At 42.6% G+C, this 22,912-nt stretch overlaps 1 protein-coding gene across 1 annotated transcript in view; it reads left to right on the top strand.

The window, feature by feature from the left end:
- Positions 1-101: 101 nt before the first annotated feature.
- LOC126471531 (retrotransposon-like protein 1) overlaps positions 102-22,912 on the top strand; it is a 304,834-nt gene continuing 282,023 nt past the window's right edge. Inside the window, exon 1 of the mRNA XM_050099759.1 lies at positions 102-291. Within this exon, the coding sequence (XP_049955716.1) occupies positions 114-291 (178 nt within the window). The 5' untranslated portion in view covers positions 102-113. The remainder of the gene's footprint in view (positions 292-22,912) is intronic.

The following is a 22,912-nucleotide window of genomic DNA, read 5'->3' as shown; positions in this document are numbered from 1 at the left end:
GTCTCGCGTCGCGCTATGAATAGCCGCGTGGCTGCGCGCGCGCACCGCGCACCGAATAAATGGCCGCCCGCTTGTTTATTTTTCCGCATTTGTGAGGCGGCGCGCGCCAGTGAATGAGCCAGGTGCGAGCCATGGCGACCGGCACCTCCACCACGATGCTGCGGGCGCGCCGCAAGGACATCAACGTCAAGCCCAACCGCCGGCTGGACCGGCGCTCGTCGCGCGGCATGATCTTCGAGAACGAAGAGCTGCGCCTCCGCACCATCAGCATCAACGCCGAGGTCGAGAAAGGTACGCGGGCGCCGGCGCGCTCCAGCCACCGGCTCCTCACTTCCGTAGTCTCGCCGGGACCAGATGCTTTTGGCGTCGACCCCGTTAAAGCACCGACACAAGTTTCCTGCCGTCCCTTCCGTTAATTACATACATCCTGTTATTCATCGTGTTGGCGTGACACCAGTTTACACACTTTGAGAGAGAACAATCTTACAAACACAGACACGGTTTTTCAGATAAACAAAAGTACTAACGAACACTGCACTGGTTGTCTTTCTCTGCTGTGACCATAAGCAATATAAATATCTTTTAATTTCGAGTAACAGATACCACTAGGAGTAAAGTAGAGTATCACTAAATCTGGTAGGTAGCTGATGATTCAATAATAGTGTATTTAAAGAAATGAAGTACATAACTCTACGTAAAAGATCACAGCTATTGACAAGATAAGGAAGAGATATTTTCCTAGTCTTCCTTCTAATTTCAATAATTTCAAGTTACAGATAGCACTCAGAGTAAACTAACGCAACAATAAATATGACAGGTTGCTGAGACCTAGATAATTTTTTTTTTTTTTTTGAATGAATAGGTTTAAGCAGCTCTACGTAAAAGATCATGACGATTACTAAGATAGGGAACATTTTCTTGAAGAGAGTGAGTACTTCTCTGTTGGTTACAGGAATCTTTGAAAAGTATCCCAGATTTTGCTTCGTTCCATGATTTCGTGAAAAAGTATATCAGTATTCGGTTATTTAGCATATTTCGTTAAAATATGTACTCGAAGCAACCTTATGGCGCTTAAAACGCAGATCATCACAGGGAGAAACCGACCTCTTTTTTAAAAGTTTTCTATAATTCTTAACAAAAAGAATCGGTTCTGCCGAATCTTCGCTCAGAAAATACCATTAACACGGCAGTAAAAGACGGAAACAGGAATATTTTGAACATTTCTCATTGCACGATCATGAATGATATATGATCCTTGTATTGTGGAATCATACATTTTTTTCTTTATGTCTGAGGCGTAATAAATTTGTTTCAGCAGATTTGCAACATTTTTGTATTATAAATGAATGAAAATTAAGCTCTGTTAGTACCAGATTTCTTTGTGCACAATCGGGAAAAACTTGTTAAATTTTCTTACTGCGTATCTCGTGCTACAGGACATTAAACACCAAAACTAAGAGTAGTTTATTCTAACGAATTCAGTGTATAATACTCTTAAAATTTACCTGACTGCAGAATAAAGTAAGATGCTACAGAAATTTCTCCGCAGTTAAATAGACAAACGCTACACGTTAAACCATCACATAGTTCCATCGAAAATGTAGAGACTCAGATTTAAAACTTCTTTACTGTATTCAGATATTACCTGCGGCGTCAAGCGTTGTCACGTTACCGACAATTTACCCTGCATTTCAAAATAAAGACACAGGCATCAGTGAGTCCAGAAATTACTTGTTCTGTACGTAAAATTTTACGTATTAAATGAAGAAACAAGTTCTATTCAGTGTAGAAAGTCTTAATAGGCTAATAAAGAACTGTATATAGCAGAGGACAGTTTGAGATATTAATTACTTTGTTAGCAAGCGGTTCTATTTTCACACATAGTAGTAATGCCGTACATAAACTGCACGAGCCCTCACGTTGGGGAATATGAATTTATTCTGAGAGTGGCTTCATTGTTGGAATGACTTCACTGTGGTGTAGGTAAGACATAGCCTCCGGCAGTGACGTAACAAATCAAAACAGCCGAACGGCTACCAAACTCTGAAAAGTAGGCCGATAGCCTGTTACAACACAATCGTACCAACAATAAGGATGGCAGGAATAAATTCTCGAGGCAATTGTTTCTCTTCTTAGTATGCCGCTCATTTTTTCCCTTGCGGTTTTGTAATATCTCTTGTCTTTCCATCTAGCTTCAAGTTTCATTTCATTGGAGAGCAAAAGTCCCATCTGAAAAGGACAAACGTCGATGATTTAAAGTTATAACCACAGCGTTAGTATTAGACAGAAATGCATTTTCACTGTCGCAACATAAGTCAGTGCTAGCTACTGCATTCTTATGGTGCTACAGAGTTCCACAGAAAAGTTGCGATTATTTCGTAGGCATCCGCATATTTAATACCTCTGGAGAAGTAACATACGTCGCCGGCCTACATAGAACCGTGTGTACGAGAATACACTGACGTTACCACGCCTGCGTCTCCTGGCGGTGTACCACTGCGCGTTCAGCAGTGTACATCTAGACATGTTATAGCATGCTCTGTAGCACATAAAACGAAAATAAAGATTTTTCTACTTGTTGGCAACACATGTGTACTCTCAACAAAAATTTAGTTCTGTAATTCCTGTTCATGTATGGGATGTACTACTACAAAATCTCCCTCTGAAAATAATTCCGACTGCCAGTTTTGGAATCTACAGTCTTGCAGCTACTAAAACCTACAAAATATTATCTGCCGCTCTTGTTAGATAGTTCTTAAACAAGATTTTACAAAGCAGTACTCGATATTACGAAGATAGGTTACTAGAATGAGCATGAATAGGGAATTAGCATGAATAGAATTAGCATGAATAGAGAGTAATAAATGCTGATGTATGCGACGTATGAGTACTGAGAGAATTTCTTGAAAACTGTTGCCGTTCGCACTGAGTCAGTTGACTGGAGGGTAAAGATAAGACAAATGAGATGACTTTTTGTTGGTATTCGGAAGCACCATAATTCAAATAATGGTTTATATTTGGTTGGCTTCTCTAAACTTAGCCAGAATGACTTCATACGCAAACTAGTATAATATTCGTTTTATTCTTGACAGCCCTCATCGGTTACTGTATCCTCACAGACACGCTATTGAATTTGATGAAAATTTTATGTTCAGTTTCAGGCTAACATGAATTGGCTCTGAGCACTATGGGACTTAACTGCTGTGGTCATCAGTCCCCTAGAACTTAGAACTACTTAAACCTACCTAACCTAAGGACATCACACACATCCATGCCCGAGGCAGGATTCGAACCTGCGACCGTAGCGGTCACGCGGTTCCAGACTGAAGCGCCTTTAACCGCACGGCCACCCCGGCCGGCGGCTAACATGAATTAATAAGGTAGCAGCAGTATACGTTAATGGTAAACGAGGTTTTAAACGAAAGATGGTTATAGTTAATGATTCATCGGCATCGATTTATGTTAACATTAACTGATACTTATGTTCAAACTCAGAAAATTAAGAACTGTGGAAAGAAATTTTGTCAATGAAACAGAAAGAGAGCGGTCAGCGACAACATAATGGAAGGAAAAGCTTGCCAGCTTGCAATGAATGGACACGAGTCGTGCGTATTTATTTCTACAAAATTTCAAAACCTTGAGATCTTTATAGCACCCGAAATATCTGCGCCCACTCGCCCAAGCCGACAGACCATTCTGAAGCAGGTTATATTAATAACAGCGAAAGTATTTCTGTGACCGATACTGCAATACACAATTTCTTTCTCCGATATAACCATTTTATAGGTCCCCATGATACAAAATGAGAAATATTAAGGGTAAATCATTTTAATTAAATAATAAATTTTAATTTATTTGGCTTCTTCCTAGATGACGCGTGTTCTCATCTAATAACGCCCCGTAAGTTTGTTCCTTCCGGACTATGAGGAAGTTTCTCGAAACCTCTCAGTAAGTAGGTTTATTGCTCCGACACATGCGCCTTTAAAACAGTTGTGGGGCACCCCGTTTAATGTTTGTAAACAATCCCGACATACTCCAGCGTAATAGCGGCACGCTACAGTAGCTTCCCACTAAACGAAGAGCACGTGCAGTTTGCTATGCTTCACATTTTATCCTCAGTTAGGAATATACTTTTAACATACATGTACAGATACACTTTCTTCAACAGAAATTTTGGAAGAAGTCAGCGAGTGCGGTACCTCGGTGCTTGACACAAGACTCATATTGTGAAGATTAGAGATGATATTCCAGATCCGTGATTCATATTTAAGTCTTGCAATGTTTTCGTAAAACGCTTACAAAGCAGAAAATAAGATTAGCGTCTAATGTCATGTCGACGACGAAATCATCAGAGTCGAGCACACCCTCGGATTGGCGAAAGCAAATTGGTCTTATCCTTTTCAAAAGAGCCAGCCAGCCATATTCCTGAAGGGATTTGAGGAAGCTTTGATAAACATAACTTCTGATGGCCGATCGAGGATTTGAACAGCCCTATTCGCCGAATACAAGTCGAGCGTGACAACCGCTGAGCCACGTCGCGCGGTCTAAATAACTTAAGGCTGATGTCACGATGGTCCGTTTGAAAATGAATACCATTATTCTGCCCCATCCTGTGACGGTCCGAACTTGTGTTCAAAAACTCTCCTCCCTCGTCAGGAAGCTAAAATCTAAAATCCCGTCCTTCAATAAGTCAGGAGTAGCTATCATCTAAGACAAATGAAACGATTGCTACAGCCGGCTTCCATTAGTAGTTTACTCACAAAAGCTGACAATTAAACTAACAAATGGATGACAATGAAAAGACCTGGTGAGGCGGTGAAGCGGTGTGATATTCAACTCACATTTGGAAACAAAATGGTTCCCAGCCCTGTCCTGCAACCCAGTTTTAGCTTCTCCATGCCTTCCCTAACTCGGCTGATTCGAATGGCTGAATAGTTCCACTGAGAAAGCCATTGCAATTTTCTTTGCTATTATTGTCCAGCCCAAGTTTCTGCTCCCTCTTTACGTTGTCAGCGTATAGTGAACCGTAATCTTCCTTTCCTTCTACATCTACATACATACTCCGCAAGCCACCGTACGGTGCATGGAGGGAGGTACTTTGCACCACTACTAATCATTGGCTTTCCTGTTCCACTCGCGAATGGAGCGAGGGAAAAGCGACGATCTATACCAGTCCATACGAATTCCAATTTCTCTTATCCTGTCTTCGCGGTCCTTACGCGAAATGTACGTTGGCGGCAGTGAATAGTCCTGCAGTCAGCAGCAAATGCCGGCTCTCTAAATTCTATCAATAGTGAACGTAGTCTGCCCGCTGGGGATTCCCGTTTAAGTTCACAAAGCATTCCATAATACTCGCGTCTTGATCGGACCTACTGGTACCAAATCTAGCCAGCATCCAGCCTCTGAATTGCTTCGATGTTTTCCTTCAGTCCTACCTGGTGGGGATCCCAAACACTCTAACAGTACTCAAGAATGGGTCGTAGTAGTTTTGTATTCGCGCTCTCCTTTGTAGATGAGCTACAATTTCCTAAAAGTCTCACAGTAAACCGAAGTCGACAATTCGTCTCCCCTATTATCGTCCTCACGTGCTAGCTCCATTGCAACGTTACGCCTAAATAATTAATCGACGTGATTGCGTCTAGCAGAGCACTACTAATGCTGTATTCGAATATTACTGAGAGTGTTTCTCCCTCTCATCTACATTACCTTAAATTTTTCTACATTTAAAGCAAGCTGCCATTCGTCACACCAACAAGAAATTTTGTCTACGTCAACGTGCATCCTCCTACAGTCACTCATCTTCGACACCTTCCAACATCTAAGTGTCATCAGCAAACAGCCGCAGATAGCTGCTCACCCTGTCGTCAGATCATTTATGTATATAGAAAATAATAGCGGCCCTATCACACGTCCCTGGAGCACTCCTGGTGGTACCTTCTTCTCTTGTGAACACTCGCCGTAGAGGACAACGTACTAGGTTCCATTACGTAGAAATCATCAAGCCATTCACATACCTGGGAAAGTGCTCGTACCTTCTTCAACAGTTTGCATGGAGCACCGTGCCAAACGCTTTCCGGAAGTCTAGGAATATAGAATCTGCCTGTTGTCCTTCATCCATAGTTCACAATATATCATGTGAGAGAAGGAAAAGCTTAGTTTCACACGAGTGATGCTTCCTAAATCCGTGCTGACTTGTGGACGGAAGCCTTTCCGTCTCAAGGAAATTTGGTATATTCTAACTGAGAATATATTCAAGAACCCTGCAGCAAACCGATGTTAAGGATACTGGTCTGTAATTTTGCGGATCCGTTCCTCCTACTCCTCTTATGTACATGAGTCACCTACGCTTTTCTCGAACCTCTTGGAACGTTGCACTGAGCGAGAGGTTCGCAATAAATGCAAACTAAGTAAGGGGCCAATGCAGTAGGTCATTCTCTGTAATACGGTATTGGGATTCCATCCGGATTTGGCGACTTACTTGTTTTCAGTTTCCTTCAGTTGCTTCTCTAGACCACGGATGCCTATTAATATGTCCTCCAAACGGGAGTCTGTGTGACGCTGAAACGACGGTATCTTTTATGAGTATATAAGTTCAAAAATGGCTCTGAGCACTATGGGACTTAACATCTATGGTTATCAGTCCCCTAGAATTTAGAACTACTTAAACCTAACTAACCTAAGGACAGCACACAACACCCAGTCATCACGAGGCAGAGAAAATCCCTGACCCCGCCGGGAATCGAACCCGGGAACCCGGGCGCGGGAACGCTACCGCACGACCACGAGCTGCGGACGAGAGTATGTAAGTTCGTAAGCTTCCACGGCAGGTGTCATTTTGAGTACAATAATTTTGGGTATTATAATAACCCGGTCCACTACCCAAAATTATTTTACTAAAAAGGACGGTATGTTTGTACGATCCTCCTGTTAGAATGATATCTTAAACGCGAAATTTAAAACTTCAGCTTTCTTTTTGCTGCCGTCTATTGCCACACCAGACTGGTCAACGAGTGACTGGATAGAAGCCTTCGACTCGCTTTTCTCGGTTTTTTTGGCTAAAGTATGACAGTGGAAATTTTTGTATGCTTCGCACCTCGATCTTTTTACAGACACACCAATTTCTACTAACCTTTGTTTGTCATCGTCTGCGTGTACCTTTTTGATCCGAGAGTGCAACCGTCTCTGATACCTCAACATTTTCCAGATTTCGTTATTAAACCAGGTTGGTCTTTTCAATTCAGCATCTACTTGGAGGAGCAGTTGAACGGAATGGACAGTGTCATGAAAGGAGGGTATAAGATGAACACAGCAAAAGCAAAACGAGGATAATGGAATGTAGTCGAATGAAGTCGGGTGATGCTGAGGGAATTAGATTAGGAAATGAGACACTTAAAGTAGTAAAGGAGTTTTGCTATTTGGGGAGCAAAATAACTGATGATGGTCGAAGTAGAGAGGATATAAAATGTAGACTGACAATGGCAAAGAAAGCGTTTCTGAAGAAGAGAAATTTGTTAACATCGAGTATAGATTTAAGTGTCAGGAAGTCATTTCTGAAAGTATTTGTATGGAGTGTAGCCATGTATGGAAGTGAAACATGGACGGTAAATAGTTTGGACAAGAAGAGAATAGAAGCTTTCGAAATGTGGTGCTACAGAAGAATGCTGAAGATTAGATGGGTAGATCACATAGCTAATGAGGAAGTATTGAATAGGATTGGGGAGAAGAGACGTTTGTGGCACAACTTGACCAGAAGAAGGGATCGGTTGGTAGGACATGTTCTGAAGCATCAAGGGATCACCAATTTAGTATTGGAGGGCAGCGTGGAGGGTAAAAATCGTAGGGGGAGACCAAGAGATGAATACACTAAGCAGATTCAGAAGGATGTAGGTTGTAGTAAGTACTGGGAGATGAAGAAGCTTGCACAGGATAGAGTAGCATGGAGACCTGCATCAAACCAGTCTCAGGACTGAAGACCACAACAACAACAACAACAACAACAACAATCTACTTACTCGGCACATACCTTTCCAGAACGCGATTTACAATTACTTGAATCTTTTCCTATAATTGCTCCAAGTCCATCATATTGGAACTAAATGATGTCCATTCACTCTCTGCTTATTTGCCGGCCGGGGTGGCCGAGAGTTTCTAGGCGCTACAGTCTGGAACCGCGCGACCGCTACGGTCGCAGGTTCGAATCCTGCCTCGGGCATGGATGTGTGTGATGTCCTTAGGTAGTTAGGTTTAAGTAATTCTAAGTTCTAGGGGACTGATGACCTCAGATGTTTAACTCCCATAGTGTTCAGAGCCATTTGAACCATTTTCTAAATTATTACCATCGTGTGTGGACTGTCGAAGTAGCCGCTCAGGACGTCTTTCATAAAACATGTTCAAAACTACTTCACAGGACAGTCCGTCCCACCTACAGCGAATCCGTAGACTTCCCTGCCTATAGTCGGTAGGTGAAAGTCGCCTCCAACCAACCGAAGCATGATCTGAGTATTTAACTGCAACTGAGCGTAGACTTCCTTTGAATCACTCCTGAACTGTCATGGCGAAATCGGGGAATAGGTGCTCTATGCAAGCTGAAATCTTACTTGACAAGTCAGAGGTTTCGAGTTTCTAATGAAATAATGTGAATGGCATCTTCCATGTACAGAAAGTGCCTCCTTATGTCTCTGTCTCTGTCTCTCTCTCTCTCTCTCTCTCTCTCTCTCTCTCTCTCTCTCTCTCTCTCTCTAGTCCTTTCCACACACACACATACACAAACACCCGCGCGCGTGGGCTTTAATTTACACGTTCGTGGGAAATCGCTTGTAGCAGCCAAACAGATTACGAAACCTTACGCGGTAAAGGTTGTCACAGAGTGACGAGGGTGATTTTTCAAAACGATCTTCTGACTTTTTTTAAAGTGGTTTGTATCTTGATTATTTGAGTGACGTGTTTCGCTTGTTTAGCGATACGAAAGAGTTTCAAAGAGCTCTGGTTCCATTCAAAATTCTGAAGTGGAAAACTCAGCGCGCTTTAACCCTCCGTAACGTATACGCTGTACACCACCATCAACGTGAATGTGCATCTATCAAAAGTATTTACGAAGGTGAAAGTCATTATATGTGAAATACTCGATTAAAAATTTACGACACATGAAAATGGTTCGTCGTTTCTTATAGTTGTTCATTATATTGCACATTCGTGAATTTTGTGTTTGCATCGATGAATAGCGGAATTAGAGGCAGCTATGAAGATAGAGCGTTAATGTTTGCCCCACTTCAGTAATGGAATGGTACCAGATCATTATGTCACCGGAAATCATACTTTTCATCGTAGTAAGTGTCACAAAGAGGTGATTGAGTATGGGATAAACGCACCACAGTAACAAAAACTGCTGTGATTAACAACATGTGAATAATAGGGTCTCGCAGGCTAGCTCAAATAGCAATAGCGGATAGAAGAGCGACAATGACGATCACTAGTAGCTTATGTTATGGACAGCAACAAAACATCATATGATCTGCCATACATTTGAGTGCTGTCTCCTCTTTGTGAAATACAGAGCACATAGCTAAAGGAGTTTTGCGTTAACTGTGCACAAAAATTAGCATGTACCTGGTAACACTGATATCCCCACCCCTGTACTCTCGCACAGGGAATGTTTACGTGAGTCTAAACTACTCAGTCACATGCAGAACTTGTATCCATAGAGAAACACGCTGTAAGCTTCTACGTTCAGACGTTCAGCAAGACATTGTACTGTCTCGTCCCCCCTGATTACTCAGAGAGATTCTACACTGACATATGTGTTCTTGGAAATCCATAGGGTTTACGTAGCCTCTGTTTCCTTCGGCACAACGGAGCTACTGTGAAAGATGAGATGTGCGCCTTGGAGCTCTTTCAGACCAACCTCCGGTTGAGTGCCAGTGGAATAGCACGGCTTCCCAACACACCCGGTGGTCTGCGAAACGCACCCCATGACGAATATGACACTAACGAGAACGAAGATGACCACTGCCCGTTACCCACCATGTTAACCAGCATCTCTAAGGCACGCTAGTGGGATGGTTCTCCATGAGGAAGAAATTTTCATCCGTTATATTTGACCGGCAAGAGGAAACGAAGTGATCGTGGAAAGTTCGTCATGAGCAGATTGCGCAGCATGTATTACTTAGCGACCTCTACACAGTATCTCGTATAGTGATATGGAACTGAGGTCATTCTGATGGATAAACTAAGTCTAGCCCCCATTTCAAGAAGGGTGGACTATGTACCAGCACCAACACTCAGCCTCTCTAATCCGTCGTCAACGACACAAAGTTAGTGCTACAGTCTGCTTGAATTCATCAGTCACTTGCACGAAGTAGATACATTTGAAACATAAGGTTCAAACTTTTCAAAAGAAAGTTGTCCAGTGCGTGTCAGTAAAGAAACATTTTTCCTATTTGGTGATATCATTGCCAACAATGACATCTGTCATTGAAAATTTTATTAAATGATGCCAGAAAGGTAGATCAGACGAAATCCAGCTGTTAATAAGTGTAATGTACGTCTAAAAATTTTTATTACACTTATACACTGTCCAGTCTCATTAATGTGACCACCTGTCAGAAGCCTGAATAACTACTTTTTGTAGCAAGGAAGTGTAGCAAAAGTGTCAATAAGATTCTGGAAGGCACCGACAGGAATGTGGAGTCATTCCGACTCCAGTACGGTGGTCAGGTTACTTCGTTGAGGATCCATGGCGCGAACAACCCGATAGACATGGTCCCACAGATTCACAATTGGGTTTAAATCCTGGGAGTTCGTTGACCTGGGAAGTACGGTAAACATCCTGGCGCTCTTCGAACCACGTACGTACACGGCAAGGTGTGTGACACATTGCATTATCCTGCTGGTAGATGCCACTGTGCCGAGGAGAAAAAAAGTGCGTGTATGGGTGGCTATGGTCCCTAAGAATAGATGCACACTTGTATTGATCTATTGTGTCTTCCAGAATGACGAGATCGCCCAGGGAAAGCCACGAAAACATTCCCCAGATCATAATGCTTCCTCTATTGCTGCAGGGTGTTTACTTTCAGACGATTCATGTCATACAGCCCAACGGACATCTGTTCGACGGAGCATTAAACGCGATTCGTGTGAAAAGGCCAGCTGTCGCCACACAGTGGACATCTAGTATCGGTATTGGTGTGCAAATTCCAGCCTTCGTCGCTGATGAACAGCGGTCAACATAGGTGCATGAACCAGGCGTCAGCTGCGGAGGTCAAAACGCAGCAAAGCTCACTGATCGGTCGTTGAGGAGACTATTGACAGTCCCTTGTTTCCTCTGGGCGGTCAGCTGCTCAACAGTTTCACGTCTATTCAACCGTTCACATCGCCGTAGTCTTTGTTCACCCTTGTCATCTATGGCCCTTGGTGCACCACAGTTGCCTCCTCGCCGGTTTTGAATAGCGCCATCTTGCTATGCGCGGTATATTTTAACCATGGCGGCACGCGGTCAGCTTACAAACTTGGCCGTTTCGGAAATACCGCATCCTTGGTTCGAAAGCCAATGATCAAGCTCTTTTTGGATGTCAGATAAATCGCTTCGTTTCCGCAGTGTACGGACTGCACTGTTTTCCGCATTCCCTCTGCACGCTTTATACAACCTCCACTGCTGGTGCTGCTACGTGCCACCTCTGACAAGAAGACGGCACGACCGTGGGGTTGGGGATTTGTCCGCAATTTTGTGTGGTGAAAGAGGACCCCTAACACCTCACGTGGTTAAAATATTAGGACGCACTACCCGGAAAATCCCGAGAAAAATCGATCCAGAATTTCTTAGGTGCCTTATGAGTGTAAAATGTTAGTCCACTGCCGAGCCGCCGTCTGGCCTACATGGTTAGCGCTCGGACCCTTACGGCAAAGGTCTCGGGCGATTCCTTCTCCGGAACTTTTTTTTTCTTCTGTTTCTTGCAAAATTGCAGCGCACTGTTACAGGAGAATCGTGAAATTAATTCCCAGGAAGATTGTACAAAAATTCATTCTATAATTCACCATCAATTATCGTCACCAATATTCCGAGACATGATTCAATATGCCTGGTTTGCCTCAAAATTGTCAGAAACTCAAAACATTTTCGTAAATGTTAATGGGGCATGTTTTTGTACAGATTTATTCCAAACGCCCTGTGAATGTAAAAAAATCTGCTTTTATATGTTGCGCAAGATGTCGCAAAAATTATTGATTTGTTTGTTTTTACGAAAATTACCACTGCGGCTCTTGTTTATAATTATTATATGTATAAAAATTGAATGTTTTCCAATCGACTTTGTTATTCTGATTAAAAAGGCAATGTTTCTCATCGTATACTTTACAATGAAAAATGGAAAACCAACCGCCATGAATTGTGTTGTTGGACAAAAAGAAAATAATTTTTATTCAATAATGAAACTAATTTGTTAAAGATAATGTAGGTTTGGGAAACTTTCTGAATAATTGGTGGAATAACCAAAGAAAATAAAGCAGAAGAAAAAAAGTGCCAGAGGAGGAATCGAACACGAGACCTCTGGTGTAAGAATCCGAGCTCTAAACACCTTTTTTTTTTTTAATCTCATTTTGTTCGTTTTCGTTCATTGTATCTGTTCTGGGCGGACGTCGAAAAACACCCGTTTCAGTTCGTTGTTGATCGATTAACTCAGTTTTATTATTATTATTATTGTTACAGAGGGCAGCTAGCCCTCTGACTGAACACGCTGAGCTACCGTGCTAGACACCTAGGCCAGGCGGCGGCTCGGCAGTGTACTAACATTTTATACTCATAAGGTACCTAAAAAACTTCGGATCGATTTTTCCCGGAATTTTCCGGGTAGTGAGTCCTAATATTTTAACCACGTGATGTGTTAAGGGTCCTCTTTCACCACACAAAATTGCGGACAAATCCCCGACCCCACGGTCGTGCCGTCTCCTTGTGAGTGGTTATTGCACGTTAACGTCGAAAATAGGCGGTGCTCACATTAATGTGTATGGACCGCGTCTTTAATTAGAATTTCTCTCTATATAGCTCTTTATCTTGCTGCTTGTTTGAATACAATTGCAAGAAATCACATACGCTTGTTTCTGAATCACAGCATCTATTCCTCTTACTGAGGTTCATTGTCGGAAGATGATCTTCATTAACCTTCGTATTCAAAAGCGGCATCCAGTAGCTCATTTCATGTGAATCTAAAAGAAAGCTTGCTTTACTTAACTGCACATCGACTCGAGTTTGTATCCCTAGACGACAGGAGGAGCGAGTACGAATTTACCCTATTATTTCAAGGTAGGGGTATAAAGAAATCGCGGAAAATCTTTTGAAGATATAACAGACGACGGAGATGCAGAGCCTTAATTTTAAAGAACTGAGTGCTGGCTTTAAAGAAGACCAAGACGCAACAGTCTTGGTGGTGGTGCCAATCCTGTTAGAAACGGGGAAACAGAATGAAGCCATACTCAGCGTAGGCGCAGAATCGATTTCCTGGTACGCCACTGCAGCTTGAATTTCATAACATTCTAACACTCTCTTCTTGGCACTACGTCTTTTGCTGTTCACCAAGGACAATCATTGCCATGTATGAAGTGCATTAAAATTGACGTCACATTTGCTCACCTTTATATCAATGGAATTATTCCTTAGTGTTAATCCAATAAGATTTGAATTTGACAATAGACGTTTATAAGCTCTGTAATATTAAACCCGCCTTTGACCTATAAAGAACACCTCATTCACCACTAGGCTCTAAGTTGCTGTCAAAAAATGTTGACGACCAGTTTCAATCGTACAGGTAACATAACATGTCTCTCAGACATACTTAACAAGAATAAGAATATCTCATAAATAACAGAAATACTAGCTGTGAAATTTTTTTATAATCATAAACACTGATAAAAGTTCATACAACATCACACCTTTGATATCTATTTAGCGCCGGTCACAAGTTGTGAACAATAGTGCTCAACACAAACCATTGCCATTACTGTCATCAAGGATCATTTTCTGTACAAGCGCCGGCCGTGGTGGCCGTGCGGTTCTAGGCGCTCCAGTCCGGAGCCGCGCTGTTGCTACGGTCGCAGGTTCGAATCCTGCCTCGGGCATGGGTGTATGTGATGTCCTTAGGTTAGTTAGGTTTAAGTGGTTCTAAGTTCTAGGGGACTGATGACCACAGCAGTTGAGTCGCATAGTGCTCAGAGCCATTTGAACCACTCTGTACAAGCATACAGGCACTGCAATGAACAGGGTAGTGAATGCCGTATGAGCATCTTGTGTATTCATTTACATATTCTGCATATATTTAATGCAGTGAGTTACATCAAAAAGAGTTCTATTAAAATTATTCCCTGAGGGCTCTTTAAAAATGTAATATTTTCCGACGAATAAAAGCATACTTTCATTGATTTTAATTGAAATGTATTATTACAATGAATTCAGAATCAAACTGGCACTGTCGTACTGATTTCTACGGAGCAGTCTAGCTTGAATGTGGGTGTTTGCATGGCGATCTAGGGTACTCATAAAACACGCCTCAAGCTGTGTTTGGCGTGTCCAAAAACAAGGAGCCTTTTATGTAGCTGTCGTCGTACTAACGTGGTGCTGGGCCACCTTTAGCAGCCAAAAGAGCCTGAATTTACAAGATTTGACTCATAAATCTGAATGAAGGTCAATAGAATTTTTTAAAAACTGTTACAGATCTTTGAGCAAAACTTGAAAAGGTCTCCGAGCTCTTAACTGTCTTTTCAGTAGAGTTTAATTTTTTCAGATATTATTACATAATTGATTCTTGGGGCCAGGAAGACTTGTTTTATCTTTAGGGAGTCTCGGATATTTGAGATGATTGAGTGTAGGTATTATCATCATCTTGTGAGATGGAATGCTCGACTGGGAATAATTAGCAACGGCAATGACTGAAAAATATGAACTCTATTAGTTAGTTTTCCTGTCACTGTGGCACTGAAAACATGATATGACACCCCTATGTACTACAGAACTTCAACTTTTTTTTTTTGAGCGTTTGGTGTCGTTGGCCGCCTTGGTGCGGGTCTCATTACATTCGACGCCACAATGGGCAACCTGCACGCCGGATGGGGATGAAATGATGATGAAAACAGCGGAGAAAATCTCCGACCCAGCCGGGAATCGAACTCGGGCCCGTAGGACGGCAATCCGTCACCCTGACCACTTTTTTTTTTCGTTATTGATTGTTGCGTGTTTGGTCGTTGCGGACGTCGCAAGACATCCTTTTCAAGTTCGGTGGTTGATCCTTGCACTCAGTTTTTTATTACAGAGGTCAACCGGCTCTCTGACCGAACACGCTGAGCTACCGTGCCGGCACCACTCAGCTATCGGGGTGGACAGAACTTTAGCTAAGTTGCACTGATGGAATCCCACAGTATGTATTCTACGTTTCTACGGGTGTTCACTCTATGTACAAAAATACTACATTAGGAACTAGTGTAAAAGTGAGTTTGTTATAACTTTCCCAAGTTTCGTGTTCTTACACTAGTAAAGTCTGTTCTGTGCATGTTTCGAGTTTAAATGAGCTTTGTCAATATCAGCTCTGCCATGAATGAGGTGTTTATGCAATTGATGTTGCAATTGTTTAGTTGACAATGAGTTCTCAGGATGTGTATTGAACTGAAAGGTCACTTTCATGCCAGTGGTTTTCATTACTTTAGGTAATATTCCTCTTTTAACATCTGCGTTCTCTGGGTAAATTTCGTGTTTCCTGCACTACTATGTTAAATGAAATATATCTCCGAGTGTTATATGCCGTCATGTCACTATATATGGGAGCTATAAGATACGCCGATGGATGACTTCTGCCACTGTCTAATCAACGAAGCGAATACCAACAATTTTCCATCGTTGGAGGTCTTTCTATTCCGATAAGTGCAATGATCAAGACAACACTACAAGAACGCAAATGACAGGCAGGACAGTAACCCACCAGACATTTTGTAACACATCAGTGCGTTGCTGTCTGAAATGAAGTGCACGTACCATATACTATGGTTTGCGAAAGAATCTAAGCTCACCGAGCGAGGTGGCGCAGTGGTTAGGACACTGGGCTCGCATTCGGTAGGACGATTGTTCAAACGGCGTCCGGGCATTCTGATTTAGGTTTTCGTAACTTCCCTAAATCGCTTCAGGCAAATGTCAGGATGGTTCCTTTTGAATCGGCACAGCCGACTCCCTTCCACATCCTTCCCTAATCACATGGGACCGATGACCTAGCTGTTTGGTCCCCTTCCCCAAATCAACCCACCAAACAACCGAAGCTCGAAGGATGCGCAGAGCAGTGTACCAGCAGTATGTTCAAACATGTTCAAATGTGTGATTTCCTGTGGGACCAACCTGCTGAGGTCATCGGTCCCTAGACTTACACGCTTCTTAAACTAACTTATGCTAAGAACAACACACACAACCATGCCTGAGGGAGGACTCGAACCTCCGGCGGGAGGTGCCGCGCAATCCGAGACATTGCGCCTCTACCCGTGCGGCCACCCCGTGCGACCAGGCAGTATGTGATTAAGTCTATAGAGAGGTAGCAGCCAAGTAGGCCCAGCAGACTTCTCCTATTTGACCGACACTCGTACAAACCCTAGTCGAAGTCAAGGAGCGCAATATCACCTTGTGAGGAACTTCGAACGTGGAACGATGATTGGCTTCCTGGAAATGTGTGTGTCATAAAATGAGATTTCTACTCGTACAAAGAATGCTACAGCGTTGCCCGCGCGCACTTGTGTGTGTGTGTGTGTGTATGTGTGTGTGTGTGTGTGTCAGTGAGAGAGAGAGAGAGAGAGAGAGAGAGAGAGAGAGAGAGAGACTGAGAGTGTGCTGGAAGGAGTCGGTACGGGACGGCGTAATGCGCAGCAGTGTTTATAATGGTCATCCTTCCTGCATGACCGTAAAGCTCGCATACATCGACGTACGGACTGCTGAATACTACAGAGTCTATCCTGGTAGCATATATGACAGGCAAAATTTCCAGTAAGAATGCAGATCTTAAATTGAAAGGAAGGTCAGCGTTGGCCGTAATATTGATGTTTTATTGATGGCAGAATCGATTTTCGATCACGTACTGATCATCTACAGTGCTGATATGTCCAAATTAAACTCAGACACTGGTATCAACTTATCAATAACCAAAACTGAGAAGCGATCACAATAACTCCAATTATGAGTTATTGTGATCGCTTCTCAGTTTTGGTTATTGATAACTTGATACCAGTGTCTGAGTTTAATTTGGACATATCAGCACTGAAGATGATCACTATGTGATTGAAAATCGATTCTGCCATCAATAAAACATCAATAATTACGGCCAACGCTAACCTTCCTTTAATTTAACATATATGGTCTTTGTGCACACAGCACTCCATGGATTCGCTAATCAATATGCAGATCAGCCGGCCGGGGCGCTGCAGTCTGGAACCGCGCGATCGCTACGGTCGCAGGTTCGAATCCTGCCTCGGGCAGGGTTGTGTGTGCTGTCCTTAGGTTAGTTAGGTTTAAGTAGTTCTAAGTTCTAGGGGACTGATGACCTCAGAAGTTACGTCCCATAGTGCTCAGAGCCATTTGAACCAATGTGCAGATCTTTCTAAATTACTGTATGCCAATTCGCCAGTTGGTAAGTCAGGTCTAGGCGAAACCAGGTTAATTGTTGGATGTTTCTACCGGCCATCCGATTTCGCTGTGACATTTCCAGAGTCATTCAAAGAAAGTCAACGGTCAGTAGCGCGTAAATACCCAGATCGTGCAGTACTAGATCGAGGCGACTTTAACCTACCGAGTATAGACTGCGACGTTTATGGATTCATTGCAACAGGAACAGACAGACAGTCTTGTGCAGTACTTTTGGATGCATTTTCCGAAAATTGTCTTGAGCAGCTAGTTCGGCAACCACACGCAATTGAAATGTCTTAGACCTTGTAGCTACAAGCAGGCCAGATCTTATCGACAGCGTCAGTAAAGAGACGGGGATTAGTGATGAAGATGTCATCATATCGAAGGAAGGAAGGAAGCAAGACAGGGTCGACATCGAGGTCATTAGAGACGGAGCACAAGTTCGGATGGTGTCAAGAATGAGGAAGGAAATCGGCCGTGCCCTTTCAGAGGAACCATCCCAGCGTTTGCCTGGAGCGATTTAGGAAAATCACGGAAAACCTAAATCTGGCTGGCTGGACGCGGGCTTGCACCGTGGCGTCGTCCCTCTGAATGCGAGTCCATTGTGCTGACCACAGCATCATCTCGCTCGGTCATCATAGCGACTATGGCTACAAAAGTTAATAAATCAGTCAAGAAGGCTAGAAGAGTGTTTCTGCTAGAAAGAACAAATAAGTAGTTGTTAGCATCTCATTTAGGCAAGAATTGACATCATTTAGTTAGGGTGTGATGGACGTAGAGGACTTATGGATAAGGTTTAAACAGGTTGTGCACTGGAGAAGTATGTACCTAGTAAGTTCATCAAGGACAGAAAAGGCCCACCGTGGTTCAACAATGAAATTCGTAAAATGCTGAGGAAGCAAACCATGTAGCACACTAAGTTCAAAAAAGAACGCACAAATGAAGACAGGCAAAGGTTAGTAGAGATACGCGAGTCAATGAAAAGATCGATGTGGGAAATATAGAACTACTACTACCTTAGCAAAAGACCTTGCAGAAAACCAGAGAAAATACTACACATATGTTAAACTACCAAGCGCATCCATGGCTTCCATCCAGTCACGACCAGCCCGGTGTGGCAGTAGAGGGTAGCGGACGGCACGGTAATAAACACCCCTGGCGTAGAGAAACAACTGAAAGAGTTGAAAGCCAATGAGTAGCCAGGTTCGGATGGAATCCCATTTCGGTTTTACAGACAGTACTCCAAGGCATTGGGCTCTTACTTAGCCTGTAATTTGTCGCGAAACTCTCGATCAGCGCAAAGTCACAAGTGACTGTGAAAAAAGGGCATATGACTCCTGTGTATAAGAAGAGCAAAAGAAGAGGGCCGCTAAATCACAGACCAATATCCTTAACATCTGATTTGCTGCAGAATTCTTGAACATATTCTGAGTTCGAACATACTAAATTTTCTTGAGGTCGAAATTCTTAAGTCCATGAATCAGCACCGTTTCAGAAAGCATCGCTCGCACAAAACTCAGCTTCCCGTTTCTCACATGATGTACTGTGAACTAATGATGATGGGCAACAAATAGATTCCGTATCTCAAGATTTTCAAAAAGCATTTGTTACGGTGCCCGAATGCAGACTGATGATGAAGTACGAGTATATGGAATAGGTTCCCCGATATGTCTGTGGCTGCCCGCATCTCGTGGTCGTGCGGTAGCGTTCTCGCTTCCCACGCCCGGGTTCCTGGGTTCGATTCCCGGCGGGGTCAGGGATTTTCTCTGCCTCGTGATGGCTGGGTGTTGCGTGCTGTCCTTAGGTTAGTTAGGTTTAAGTAGTTCTAAGTTCTAGGGGACTGATGACCGTAGCAGTTAAGTCCCATAGTGCTCAGAGCCATTTGCACCATTTTTTTTGTCTGTGGCTCGAAGACTTCTTAAGTGACAGAACCCAGAACGTTGCCCTCGATGGCGAGTGTTCATCAGAGACGACGGTATCGTGACGAGTGTCCTAGTGAAGTGTGATAGGACTGCTGTTATTCTCCATATACATAAATGATCTAGCAGACAAGGTGAGCAGCAATCCGCTGTTGTTTGCTGATGATGCTGTGGTGTAAGGAAAATTGTCGATGTTGAGTGTTTGTCGGAAGATACAAGATGACAGCCAAAAGTTTGTAGTTTGTATGATGAATTGTAGATAGCAGTAAATGTAGTCAATTGTAATGTAATGCGGGTGAATAGGAAAAACAAACTCATAATGTCCAGATATAGCATTAGTAGTGCTCTGCTTGACACAGTCACGTCGTTTAAATATCTGTGCGTAACGTTGCAAAGCGATATGAAATAGAATAAGCATGTGAGGATTGCGGTGAGGAAGGTGAATGGCCGACATTAGTTTATTGGGAGAATTTTAGGGATGTGTGGTTCATCTGTAAAGGACACCGCATGTAGGACGCTAGTGCGGCCTACTCTTGAGTACTGTTCGAGTGTTTGGGATCCTCACCAGATCGAATTAAAAGAAGACACCGAAGTAATTCAGTGGCGGGCAGCTTGATTTGTTGCCGGTGGGCGTAAACAAAACTCAGGTAATACGGAGATGCTTCGGAAACTCAAATGGAAATCCCTGCAGGGAAGGTGACGTTCTTTTCGAGGAACAATACGGAGAAAATTTAGAACACTGCCATTTCAATCTGACTGCAGAACGATTCTACATCCGCCAACATACATTTTGTGTAAGGACAGCAAAGATAAGATAAGATAAATTAGAGCTCATATTGAGACATCTAGACAGTCGTTTTCCCTCACTCTATTTGCGAGAGGAACAGGAAAGAATAAGAGTAGTACTAGTACAGGGTACCTTCCGCCACGCACTGTACGGTGTCTAGCGGAGTATGTTTGTAGATGTAGATATGTAACCCTAATGCTATCTGATTCATGGTTCAGTCGTTCGTTTGTCGTATAACTTAGGCTTAACCTATGGTACAGCTTCGTCCAATCTATTGGTTCGATGCTGGAGCGGTGACGTTATGTAGACCTATCTGTGTCTACGGTTCGATACAGTATACTTTGATCTAGACTGGTAGCATTATGTCGAATTCCATAGTTCATTTTCCTCAAAGACCTTACGCTGTAATGGACATACTAACGTCGTCATGGATGTACTGAATGGCAAAGCCTAAGATACTACTCAAACCTGTCCTTCACTAATGGCCGTAGACCACTCGGCTGCTACTATAATGACAGAATGTCGGAGTCGGAATTGTGGAGTGGAATGGTAGATAAATGCCAGATATACTGGTTTGGGGTGCCACTGGATGCTACATACGATCTCGAGTCTTACATGTGGAGGCAATCTGAACCGTTATACATCAGATAGACATCATAACGCAGCATTGGTGGGTCAGTAGTTTGTGGACAGTAACATTCCTGAAATGGGTGGCCTGCACAGAGTCCCGACCTGAACCAAATGGAACGCGTTTGTAAAGAGTTAGAATGTTGACATGCCTCCAGACCCAGCATCAAACACCACTGCCTTCCCTGCTTTCAGTTCTTGAGGAAGAAACAGATGTCATTCCTCCATAGGCACTGAGACACCTTATTGAAAGTGTCCGCAACCGAGTTCCAGCCCTCATAAAGGCGAACTGTGGACATACCCCATGTTAATGTCCACTAAAATGTTGGGGTACTTTTGATCAGACGGTAGAAGAAGACTTTATTTAGTCTTTATCAGCAGAGCTCATAAGAAAACATCTTAAGTGCATTAGGTGAACTGTTAGTAACAAACAAGAGTAGGTTGCATTTATAAAATCATGGCTCCATTCGTTCACATATGAGAGAAGAGCATATGGCTCGGTTCAGCTCCAAACGGATACTTGAAATTAAATATGGAGTGACGTGTACGTGTCAGCTTAAGAATGATTATTGAGTACGCTGGCGGTGAGAAAATGTTACCTACGTAAGTGCCAAACTGCCAGTAGTTATTGTTAATTGTTAGCTGAAGTCAGTAACTATTAAAGACATAGATCTCAGTGGAAATGTTGTTTGTTTATTGGACATGCCACGGTAATATGCAAACACTATTATATATCACTATTAACAAAATCAATTGTCGTTTTTAATGTGAAATGATAGTTCCAAAACAAACATAAAAGTGTTCATATTTGCCATGTTATTGGCAGAATACACCACCGAGAACATTATTTTATAGTTAAAAGTTTACTCCAGTAAGTTCTCACATAACTTGGAGATGTTGACTCCTAACAAGCTTTCACGCAGTCACTGGCCAAGAGGTATTTACTGGGTATTACAGTGATCAGTCAATCGAAACCTGTACAGCAATTAATCAGTTTACGAGCATTGACTGAAATAAACTTTACATACTCATAGGTGTAAGAACACTTATTCAAATTATGACGTATGTACGAGGTTAATATAAGTCAACAGTCGTTCTTCGCACATAAGCTAGCTAAAACATCCGTGTTGCGCTGAGCTTTGTATGATAGTAACTCGTAGTGCTGCGAGCAACGGTAAGTGCGAAGTAATAAGTTACATATCAGTGTCAGATCTGGTAATATTTATGAATTTATTTTTATTTTGGCAGTTGTGTGTTACGTGCGAAATCTGTACTTCAGTGGACACTCGTACAAGATGAAGTGCAAAGTAAATGCAGTGTTCCATAATCAGTCTAATTTATTTGTATAAAAGTATGTCCACATTCAAAGCATAATCTATCTATTCATTTACATTCATGCATATTCAGGCCGCAGGAAGCAACGGAGCTGATGCCGACTGGTAAGTGCCAATGAAAAGTATGTGGTAGCGAGTGACTTAAGAAGCGCCAGATGGTTCTTTCCTAACTGTCACTCCCGCTATACCAGGCATGCTTCGTACCTTGTAGTGAGTGCAGAAAGTTAATATCCGGTACTAAGAGAATAAAGAGGCAGCTCGGTTTTGATTTCAACTCCACCCTGAATTCTCATTTAGAAACGATGCACAGCTCTGTAACGCTTTATCTGTGATACATAACTCATTTGTCACATGTAAAATTCATCGTGTAGAAATTTCAGCAAAGAATATTGTTTAATTCAGTGGCTGAGTGTAAAAAATGTTTATGTATTCAAACTACCATGTTCGTTTCAGCTTAAGGACAAGAACTTTAATCTCCCTTATTTGTTCTCTGACCCACCAGCAAATGGTTCTTAAAATGATGGAAATTTATGGATGAGTATGATGCAAATGGGCTGTCATTAAACTTTGACAAAACACAGTATACACAGTTCCATACAGTAAATGGAAT

Source organism: Schistocerca serialis, chromosome 3, assembly GCF_023864345.2.
Source record: "Schistocerca serialis cubense isolate TAMUIC-IGC-003099 chromosome 3, iqSchSeri2.2, whole genome shotgun sequence".
Lineage (NCBI taxonomy): Eukaryota > Metazoa > Arthropoda > Insecta > Orthoptera > Acrididae > Schistocerca > Schistocerca serialis.
Note: the sequence above shows the minus strand (reverse complement) of the source record. Positions and strands in the feature narration are given on the sequence as shown.